General features: G+C 30.7%; 1 protein-coding gene across 1 annotated transcript in view; it reads right to left on the reverse strand.

The window, feature by feature from the left end:
- Window positions 1-472: 472 nt before the first annotated feature.
- Window positions 473-12,258, reverse strand: part of LOC115882969 (bromodomain adjacent to zinc finger domain protein 1A) — a 36,946-nt gene continuing 25,160 nt past the window's right edge. Inside the window, exons 13-15 of the mRNA XM_030901237.1 lie at window positions 10,670-10,833; window positions 10,234-10,397; window positions 473-674 (exon numbers count right to left, since the gene is read on the reverse strand). Coding sequence (XP_030757097.1) covers window positions 473-674; window positions 10,234-10,397; window positions 10,670-10,833 — 530 coding nt within the window. The remainder of the gene's footprint in view (window positions 675-10,233; window positions 10,398-10,669; window positions 10,834-12,258) is intronic.

Below are 12,258 nucleotides of genomic sequence, written 5' to 3' on the forward strand. Positions count from 1 at the left end.
CCTGGCGGTGACCGCCTCATACTCTTTCAGATATTTAGCAATGAAATAAAGAAACCTGTTATTTTTAAGCTGTTTTTTATAAATAACTATAACAGTTTCAACTGTTTTGCCCATTCAGTTTTGCCCATCACTAGTAACAAAATAGTGAACTGAAAGATGTAACTTTGATATCATATTTTTTTATTTTCGGGGAATTCTTAAAATTAAGCACCAATTAAAACCACAGCTTGTTATAAATATGAAGTTTATTAACCTTAAGTGAAGTACTCATATTTCCATTTGTAATAATTATAAAACAAACTTAATATCCTTAACAGATAAATACTTAAAGAGGAGATTTTACAAACAACATATATATTTACAACTAAAAACGATGCATTTTTACAAAAATACACGTCTTACATGCGTATCCTAAGTGAAACAGAATAAACTTAATAGTTAAATCTAGGTGCGTTGATTTTTTTGTCTTTTTTCACGACTGCCGACGAGCTCTATAAAATAAACGTTTTCGTATAAAGTTAACCGCGGAAGAAACTACTGTAATACTATTTTGTTCGCTTCTTTTTGGTTTAGGTTCCAGATCTTCATCTTCTTCCTCTTCCAATTCTGGTGGTACCTTCAGTCCAATTTGTTTGGCTCGTTTGGCGAGATACTTTAGCAATCGCATACCGCACCTTATGGAAAAAGAGATATTTATAGTCGGTGAGTCAAAGAAAGAGTGAAGTTCATTATTTCATTTGTTTTGAGAATTATGAAAAAAATGTTAAACTATAGTCGGTTCAAAGACTCAGGAAAGATTTCGACCGACGACATCCAAAAAATAACAGAAAAGATACAATTTATCTGTGAACTAAAATGACAGTACACAAATGTCAATGTTGTGAATCCTCCCGTTTGGCATATGAGTTGGTTAAATCAGTTTTAGAAACTGTTGAGATACACAATATAAAATGATTTGTGAGTCTATCTGGTACTTCAAAAGTGTTAGCACCCTATGTTTTATTTTATTTTTAGATTCTCCGTTTAGAGTGTTTTTTATATATGTGTAAAACTGGTAATTTTTGTAATACACTCACCGGCACGGAAAACGGGCACCTTAAAATTTTGATGTATTTTAAAGTTTAATATATTTTGTTCTAGTGGGCCGATTTTGATGATTTTTTAAGCAATATGTAGCTAAATTATTTGACTTTTTAGTATCTCTTTCTAAATTAAAAATGAAAGTTTTCATCGGTCGCTTAAACAAGGGAAAACAAAATGGTGATATTTTGGTGAAAATTTGAAACACCCTGTGGAGTACGTTAACAAAGCAAGAAATTTAAAAATAATTTTATCATCTAGGTGTACCTTTTCTCGATAGTTTATTTTTTGATTCATCTCAATAGCTTTATTTTTTTAGAGATATTTGCTTTTGAAGAAGACGCTTAAAGATATACTAAAGTCAACTAATTTAGCTACAAATTGCTTAAAAAATCATCAAAATCGGTCCTCTAGAACACATATAAAACTTAAAAATGCATGAAAATTTTAAGGTGCTCGTTTTTCGTGCTGGTGAGTGTATGTTAGGTTTCAGTAAAAAACAGGATTTTAAATATTTTGCTTAAAAACAAGTGTTTTGAACGTGTTTCAAACATAATTACATGTTTTAAACATTTGTAACTGTTCAAAACATCTTGAAAACTCTTTTTTTCAATAAAAATAGGAAAAACTCGTTTTAACTATTTAATGAGAAAATTGGTCAAGTGCGAGTCGGACTCGCGCACGAAGGAGTTCCGTACCATTCATTATCTATAGAAACATTAGACACTAGTGATGTAAAATTCTAAGTAATCGTTACACTTTACGAGTACTCAGTAACGTGCTTACTATAGTCCGTAAAACGAATAACTTTGAATTTGACAGTTCCCGCGGGCTGTTCTAATGTTAATTTTATTAGGTTAGCAACTTGCGGCCATGCTGACGCAATGCCGTCTCTAGTAGAACAGCCTCGGGGCGAGATTTATGACGTCACGCTAGTTAGATACTACGGATTAATAAATATGTTGTAGAATGCATGGAAAACAAAATTATTCCTCGTATTATCGGTTTGTATTTTGAAAATGATATAGTTTACATGAAATATACATAATATGCAGTTAATAAATACAATATATATATACCTATTTATAGTAATAAATATTTTGGCAGGTAAACTATGAACCATACAAATGCAGCAAATGTTTTACAATATGGCTGAAATCGTACTCGATAGTCAATTTAGATAGTTTTTGTATTAAGAATAATAATTTAAAAAAATATGTGGTCATCTTTTGACAAGTTTATATTAGTTTATTAATTGCAGTAAACATTATAATATATAAATAAATTTTGTGAATGCAAATAATAATACATCACTATTAGTAGATATTGAATGTTTTTTTTAAATTTGATCGATTTTCAAACCCCAAAATTTAAAATATATTTTACATTTTACGCATTATCTTATGTACCACATTATTTGTATATTGTAAAACATTTGCTGCATCTGTATGGTTCATAGTTTATTTGCCAAAGTATTTATTACAATAAATAGGTATATATTATCTTCTTAATCTAAGTATATTATATTGTATTTATTAACTGATATTATGTATATTTCATATGTAAACTATATCATTTTTTAAAATACAAACCAAAAAATACGAGGAATAATTATGTTTTCCATGTATTCTACAACATATTTATTAATCCGTAGTATCTAACTAGCGTGACGTCATAAATCTCGCTCCGTTCTATTAGAGACGGCATTGGTCTAATATTTAGAAGTGTCAAAAGCTGATGACATTTTACTTTTTGTCAATTATGACATTTCGTGTTGATTTTTGCAAGAATAGGAAGAACTGTCACTTGTTTTATTATTTTCCTTTTCTATTTCATGAAAGTAAAAAGAGTTACCTATCTGATTCGTTCAGGCACTCAATTTAAAGAATATCAGTAACTTTTTTGACAGAGGGATTTTATATTTGACATGTTGGTAAAAAATAACGGTCAAAATTCAAAGTTATTCATTTTATAGACTATATTTGAATTTAGGACTCGTTACTCGTTACTAAGCTAATTCGTTACTTTTGCGCCGGCAGTAATCGTAATCCCTGGAAATGCACGAACGGAGAACTCGAAACTCGATACTGAAATATTCCTTACTTCGACGTAGGTCCAGTTGTTATCAATATGTTTATGGTTAAAGTGTTGACTTGACGCCGGCCGATTTTTGGATGGCAAATGTGTGATATCTTTATTACAATTATTATGATTGGCTCATGCCGACCCGGAGGCGGTCTGTCCCTTTGTCGTTTGTTGTCGCTTTTTATTTACAGAATAGAATTGTTTATTTAGATTTACATGTCTTAGATATTAATTAAAAATGGATTCACGTTAATCACAAAAAATGTTAACATCTGAAAAAGCAGAGCAAATATTTTTCTTCTTCAAAAAAGAATAGATAATTCGCCACTTACATTGTAAGAAAATCTACAAAATAAAAATAGTAATTTTTATTAAACACTGCTGCGTTAATCCAAAGGACTTTTTTGAAGAGATGAATCCGCCACGGAGGAATATACATTTTTTTAATATTAAAGTATTTATTACTATAATAGGTATATATATTGTATTTATTAACTGTATATTATGTATATTTCATGTAAACTATATCATTTTTAAAATACAAACCAAAAATACGAGGAATAATTATGTTTTCCATGTATTCTACAACATATTTATTAATCCGTTGTATCTAACTAACGTGACGTCATAAATCTCTCGCTCCGAGGCTGTTCTATTAAGAGACGGCATTGGTCTGATATTTAGAAATGTCAAAAAGCTGATGACATTTTATTTTTTGACAATTATGCCATTTCGTGTTGATTTTTTGCAAGAAGAGGAAGAACTGTCACTTGTTTTATTATTTTCCTTTTTTTATTCCACGAAAGTAAAAAAGAGTTACCTATCTGATCCGTTCAGGCACTCAATTTAAAAGAATTTCAGTAGCTTTTTTGACAGAGGGAGTTTTATATTTGCCATGTTGGTAAAAAATAACGGTCAAAATTCAAAGTTATTCATTTTATAGACTATACATATTATTAAAAACATATTATTCAGTACTTGAATACCGAGTATTGAAATTATCCTATTAAGCCCTTACACTAGAAGAAAGTAGAAACCCCTTATAGGTTAAACCGAGCATGCAACGAAGATCGCCGCGCACAATAAGTAACGAAGTTCCACGTCAAGCCCAAGTCTTCCAACCTGTACACAAAACAACGATTATAAAGTGACGATATTAAGTACCAAAGTAACGAGTAACTAAACTAACGAGTCCAAAGTAACGAGTCCTATTACCAACAGTAACTAGTAGTTACGAGTCCATAAAAGTAACTAAAGTTTACATCACTATTAGACACTATATTATTATAAACTTTTTTTTCCGATTTAGCTGAAATTTTGAATACGCGTATAAGTAATTTAAAAAAAAATGAAGAAGCACATTACCACAAACTAACTTAAACAGATGCGACACCTTATGGGAAATTTTGTGTTCAAAAAGACCTATGTTCGGAAGTGTGACGACAGGGCGGCGATACCGTCGATGAAGGCAAAATATTCGGCCAAACAAACAGCCGTGGTGATTTCAAATCGTTCCCCGCACTCCCCCTTCCTAAGCTTCCATTTCTTTTCGTTCTTTCTCACATTTAACCTTGCCTTTGATACACCGCGCCGTCTCGTCTTGCCGTCGCAGCCGCCGCACGATTATAAAGTCAAAGCGAGATTGCCAGCTTGAACTTTTTTTATGTGAGAATTAAATGTTATATGTACTTGTATTAGCGCTTTCTCCTGGATAATAATAAATAACTATTACATGATGTTAGGAAATATCAGCTAATATTTATTTGTAAAGTATGAGAAATTTACAAATTTTAACAATCGGTTAAGATCAATACATATGTATAAAGAAAATGACGATTTCTTTAAAATTAAAAATTATATAAAATATCAGAAATATACAATTCTTAAAGAATAGGATCTTTGTTGTCAGCTTGCCGTTTGTATTTAGCTGTACTTCCAGCTGTTAATTTCAAATATTAATCTAAAGTCTATCTACTATTAGCCAGCTTAAATTATCTTTAATTATTTTTATATCCTGCTTGTTAATAGTTTTATGCACTACTATAATTTTATTTGATATTTTAAATTGATTTAAAATTTAGCAGCTGATCTTTTATATAGCAAATAGGTACTTTTATGATACAGACACGGCATATTGTTTGCATGTGCCGTGATACCGATATAGTTTATACAAATTGGTAAGTAGAATTGGCAACAGTGTCCTAGAAAAAGGATATGGGAATCTAAGATGGGAATATTGAAGGTTTTCAGAGGATTTTTAAGTCAGTTTCTTCAGTTGTTTCACATGGATATTACATACATCATTATTATTAGCTGTTTCCGATTTTAATTTTCTGTTGGGTTTTGTTGGTTTACATTTAGTTAGTTCACGGTGTTCTTAGTATTGTTTTAGTTAATTCAGCTATTCAGTTTAAGTTTCTTGTTTTGATTTTATTTAAAATGCTTTTAAAAAAGTGTGCTTTCAATGGATGAGAAAACATTTCACTATAAACTGAAGAAGATACATTTTTTAGATTTTCTAGGACTAAATTATATCAAAAACTGTGCGTGTTTTTTCCGAAAATACCTAGATTTTCTAATACGAAAAAAGTGAATTTAAATACACATACAGTTCGATCAAATAATCGACTTATTAACTTCATACAGGGTCCGGCAATAGTGCGTCGGGCATCTGTAGCTCCTAGAATAAAAAACTTGAGAATTTTTGTTTAAGTGTGAACCCAAAGTATGTCAGCAGGATGTATTTCAGGGAAAATGTTTAACTTCTATAAATTTGGCTCAAAAAGTGTGAGTGGACCTGGATGATTTTTAAATAGAACACCCTGTATATTATTGCATTTTTAGTTCCTTTCAGATCACTTTGCATATTTCTCAAAGATGAATATTATATATGTTCGATAGTATGAAATTAAAAATAAATCAAAAATGTATATTTTTCAGTCCTTCTTAAAAATTATTAAAAATACAAGAACTTTTTGAAATCAAAACTATATTAGGTATTTACTTTAAAGATGGATGCTGTTCCACACTTACTTTGCTATAAATATGGTAATCGTAAATCATACAGGATGTTCAATATTATTAAACTTTCTAAAATATAAAATATTTTTCTTTGTTGTTTTTTTAAATGGAACACCCTGTATATTATTTTTTATTAGACGGAGTATTAAGGGTCGAACATTTGTTTAGTATTTCAAAATTTTAGAATGGTTTCGCAGATACACGCAGTACCTATTTCATATGGCGCTTTCAATGGTAAAATACGAAGAGAAAAATCATTGGGTGGCTTTGATAAAAATTTACAGTGGAAATGCCATATGAAATATAAAACTGCAAATATTCAGGAACTATTAAAAGACTGGAAATCTCTAAATACAAAATGTTCATTTTTTAATTCTCCGTCTGTAATAAAATAATATACAGGGTGTTCCATTGAAAACGAAGAAAAATTGTTTTTATATTTTAGAAAGTTTAATGTACAATTTTGAATATCCTGTATAATTTACGATTTTCATGCAATAATAGCAAAGTAAGTGCAGACTATCTAAAGTAAATACCTAAATATAGTTGCTTTGATTTCAGAACAGTTCCTGTATTTTTTTAATTTTTTTTAAGAAAGGGCTGAAAAATATATATTTACAATTTATTTTTTAATATCTCTGAACCTATCGAAATATATTTATTCATATCTTAGGTTATGTAAAGTGATCTGAAAGGGAAGCCAAAAATGCAATATACAGGGTGTTCCATTTAAAAAAATCATTCAGGTCCACTCACACTTTTTGAGCCATCTCCTATAAAGTTAAAATATTTTCCTGAAATATCCTGGTACATACTTTAGGTTTGCACTTAAACAAAATTCTCAAGTTTTTTATTCTAGGAGCTACAGATGCCCGACGCACTATTGCCGGACCCTGTATACTTTGTAAAAATATTATACTTCTATGCCAGGTAAGTAATAAATTTTCATGCCAACTTTCACCCCTATCATCCCCGAGATGATGAATTTTCAAAAATCGTTTCTTCTACTCTATACTATTGCTTCCCAATTATACTTAAGCATATTTGGCCAAATTTTAATTCATAAATATTATGTACTTTTAAAACCATATAGTAGTAACGAATTTTCATAACATTTTGCTTTATTTTTACCCCTTTAGGAAATGAGTTTCTAGAAAACGCTTCGTAAGTATGCCACACCGAAATATCATACTTTATACCAAATATTAACGAATATTTACAATCATTTTTTTTTCTTATTTTAAGGGACGGATTTTTTATTGAATCCCTAGAGAAACCTTTATTGTAATGTTTTTTTTTGAATGAACAGGTTTTTATTTTATGTTTTGCTTTATAATTGTTCAGCCCTAATTTTACCCTCCTCGGGGATGAATTTTCATAGTCGCTTCTCATATAGTCATTGCGTTACTTAAGAAACCTTTTGAAATTAATAATAACAAAATTATTGTATATTCTTCGGACGAGATTTTTACAAATTTTTATATAAATTTCCACCCACTAATTTTACCTCTTTAGGGGATGAATTTACCTTTGTCAAAAATATTAAACTCCACAAACAATTTTTTACGGAATGTTTGTACCGACTTTTCCCTTTTTGGGAGATGAAATTTAGGGATAATTATAATAATTATAGTTCGTTCCAATGGAGCTGAGAGCACAGAGCGCCTATAATAAACGGAAAACGGAGGTCGGGTGTGTCAACAAATTTTTATCTCTTATATTGCAAATGTATTTATATTGCAAAATGTATTTTTAGACTAAGAAGAAAGAAATTGTGACCCAGACCACCCTGTAATCGGAAGTATATGTATAGGAAGTGACTCCGCTGCCGGCGCCGGCTTCCACAATTCGGGAGCATAGATGCCGGCTCCGAAAATAAAAATGTTAACGTCAGAGACTAAACAAATGTAAATTAATAAAAACCAACCAACCCCACCCAAATAGCTAACCTATCCAATGCAATCAACACCAAATAACCAACTTAACCAACGCAACTAACTCCGCAAATAATCAATCTAACCTCACCAAAAGAGTGAAACCAATAACGCAATTCGTATTTTGATTGCTAGTAAATATTTACAGCTTTTTTTTAAAAATAAAAAGCAGTAAGCAGTAAAAAATAAAAGAATTCTAGTTTGGCGTGAGATTTGAACCACGGACCTCTCGTTCACGAAGTGATGGCCTCAGTCTCAGTAACGGAGCCACAGCTGCTCTTGCAAAATTGGCTATAGCTAGGCGTTACTTTCCGCCGTTCTTTCAGCTGTCAATGGAATCCGGAGCCGGCGGCAACCATTAAGGGGAACCGGCGCCGGCAGCGGAAGTCACTTTCTAATAATTATATAGTTAGAAAAATAATATAAAATAAAGTACATAAAAATACCTAATAGTAAAAACCTTTTTTTAAAATGTATTAATATCTTTAGTTATTAGTAATTACTAGCGTGTACCCGCGACTTCGTTTGCGTCGAATTAATCATTTGTAATGGTGATGATAAAAAGCAAAGCAAGAATTACCATTAACATACACACTGGATAAAAAATGTTCTCACATTTATGTCCTGAGCCTCAGAAGAAAACAATATGGCGATATTATTATATAACCTCCTTGGTAATATTTGACAGGTAGTTTCATCTCGTTGAATTTCACTTTCGAAAATCTGTTTGCCAAAAATAATTTTTACGTCAAGCAGTTTAAACAGAATCGTAGTTAATCAATTACCCAACTTTTGGAACACCCTGTATGATTTTAAAAAAAAATCAAAATATGTAAAAACAAAATAAATTATGCATTGTCCAAGCGTTTTCTCGAAAGACTAACCGTTTTTAAATATCAAATATTGTAATATTTGAGGGCATTTTTCACCCTCTTGGAATCGAGAAACCCCTCCTTATCGAATCTCCGTACCTACAGTAAATCCGTTTACCAAAAATCAGCTTTAAACGTCAAGCAGTTTAAGCAGAATCGTGATTACTCAATGGTCATATCTTATGAAATAACCCTGTATAAATTTTTAAAAAATCTTAAAATATGTAAAAATAACAAAAACAAAATATACGTTTTTAAGAGTTTTTCCGAAAACACATCGGTTTTTAAATAAAAATATTCTAATATTTGAGAGGTGGTTTCACTCTTAGAATTCGAGTTTCGAAAAATCCCTTCTTATCGAACCTCTACACCCTAAAGTCAATCCGTTTTCCAAAAATCAGCTTTTTACGTCAAGCGCTTTAAGCAGGATCGTGATTAATCAATGACCAGATTTTTCGAATCACTCTGTATACATTTTTAAAAAATCTTAAATTATGTAAAAAAACAAAATAAAATATACGTGTTTAAGCGTTTTTTCGGAAACTTGATCGTTTTTTAAATAAAAAATATTGTAATATTTGAGGGATGGTTTCACCCCCTTGGAACTGGAATTTCGAAAAGTGTCTTCTTATCGAACCGCTACACCCTAGAATCAACCTGTATGCCAAAATTGAGCTTCTTACGTTGAGTGGTTAAGAATTTTATATATATTAGTAGGTATAGATTGTGAATGTATCAAAAATTGAAAAAAAACTAATGAAATTAAAATCATCTCTATTTGATTCCGAACTACAAAATTCCCTCTCTATTTTCTACACAAAGGAGGCGTGGCTTCTTAGTAAACGAATGGAGGTTACTTTGCTGGTCCGCTGTAAAATTCGCCTATATGACAAATCTAACGGAAAAATTTGCCTGGCGCATTCGCCAAAATGTAATTTTCACATTTGCATTGTTTGTCGCATCTGTTTAGGTTAGTCTGTGACATTACTAAAAATTGTATTAATCAATAATAAATATGTAAAAAGTAAAAATAAACATGTAAAAATTAAAAAAAAACGATTTAAAAAAGTCGCCTTGACTAGGATTCGAACCTGCCTTACTACGGCTCCAACGTCATAGCAGCGTAAAAAAAATAACCAAAGAAAATGTTTTTAGTTGAAAAAATTAAAAAATAATTTTGAATATGTCATAATTGCTACTTTGATAAGAACCGATTGGTAAAGTTATACAATTGTACTTACTTGTAAACATCAGCATCACTGGAATTATAGGTACTGCAATTTTCAAATACGAGAACCACATCTTTTAACACCTGACTATCTGTACTGTAATCTCCAACGTTTAATTTGTATTTTATCGTACCGAAATCCATAGGGTTTGAAATGACTTCATAATAATCAGGTACCTAAAAAAATTCTGAAAGTTAAGATTTTTTCTCTTAAATTCAAGAAAATATAGCGCACGCTAACGTGAAATTTTTAGTCGGCTGATTCTTTAGTTGCAGAACTGAAAGCAATATATTCATAAATATGCAAAATATGGCATGTCAGCACGCTCTTATAATATGCTTTAAGATTATATTAATTTTATTTATTATTGCGTATATGTGTATACCAGTCATTTTCCTTCAAAACTGACAACACTTTGTAAGATATTTTATAAAATGTATTTCCTAACCTCTTTTTGTTGAACCGGTCTGATGAACGGCCATGCGTCTTCGTGCTTCATGACGTCACTCAGTAACTCTTGCAACGCCGCGTTATGAAGAGGAAGGTCTTCACGCGTTTCTTCCCGTCGTGAAGACCTTACGACTCGACTTCCACCTCCGCCATCGGAATCTTCTAAAACAATAAATACCAATAAATACCGTACCAACTTTAAACAATAAGATGTATTAATTGCAGAGTCTACAAAAGCAAACCAAAAGCATATGACGAATGTTAACAAATAGACTAATGCATAGATAACATTTTATTGAAAAGTTCTATATTCGAGGATTTTTCTAGTTTAAATGTCAGCCAATATTAAATATTTCTACGCTATGGTTTATCCTAAACAGCGGCGGCGAACGTTCAACCCAACGAAATCTAAATGAAGGGAGACAAAACTATTTACATTTTTTCACGATCAAACATCGTTTTCAACCAAAATCCATAATGACAAATTTCAAATTTATGCGGATTACGTTATATCTACGGCTTTTGTTTGAAAATTAAGTATGTTATTATTATTATTAATGCTTTTTTGAGTAATTAGAAATGGCGTACTAAATATAAATGTACGTATATCATTTTAGTCAAAATGCATAGATTATTCCTTTGAAGTTATATTTAGTTTTGGAAGTAACTGCGACAACACTGCTTCAGGAAGAATGTTGGGTTTCTATGGTTTTTACAATTAACAGTAAAAACTTGATGGATTCATTCGAGTTATGTTTAACGGTGCGGTGTTGTAAATTCTGTGCTGTGTTTGTGAACTTTTGTGTTTTTCAAGTAATTTTTACTGTTTTTCTTTGTAAAAGAACTGTGTATATTTTTAAATTTCTAAGATGGTTCGCCAGTGCTTAGTTTGCAAAAAAGTGGAATATTCTAGTCCCAAATATTTAAATAAAAAGATTGAGGAAGGAGTATAATGCTATCCATATATTCATGCATGGCAGACGGGGGTGGGGACCCTTGACACTTCTGTTTGACGATTGATTTGACAGATTGAAATTTGATTTGAAATTTTGTGGACATATCTGTCTTTACTGAGCTTATTTTATGTTATTTATTATTTATTCTACAACTAGTAGTTGTTTAGACATACTAAATCTAGAAGGAAATTGTCGCAGAACTTAAATTAACAGTGACACTATTGGGATTTATCGAAAAAGGCTCTAAAATAGTTGGTTGTATAGTGTGTGTGATCTCTCGGTCAAAATCGAGGGAAATAATGAAATAACTTTTCGTGTAGTAAACCGATCATAATATAATGAACTAATTATATATATTTTCTTGCATTTTTGCTTTTGTTTACTATTTGTCAAAGATTAAATGTCCAAGAATTTAGATACGTCAATTTGACTTACCTGCTTCAGTAGCATATCGGATGTTTGTGTTAATAAATAATTATTATAACTTATCTATTTTTATTAGAATTGTATATTTTTATAACAATTTTAATAACTACCAACATCTATTGACCACGTAAAATAAAACAACAAATTATTGAGTTTAACCTACATCATACTTTTACACGTTTTGAATAAAATTATAACGGCACTG

This window comes from Sitophilus oryzae, unplaced genomic scaffold, assembly GCF_002938485.1.
Source record: "Sitophilus oryzae breed Bouriz unplaced genomic scaffold, Soryzae_2.0 scaffold_1801_pilon_pilon, whole genome shotgun sequence".
In the NCBI taxonomy this organism is placed as follows: domain Eukaryota; kingdom Metazoa; phylum Arthropoda; class Insecta; order Coleoptera; family Curculionidae; genus Sitophilus; species Sitophilus oryzae.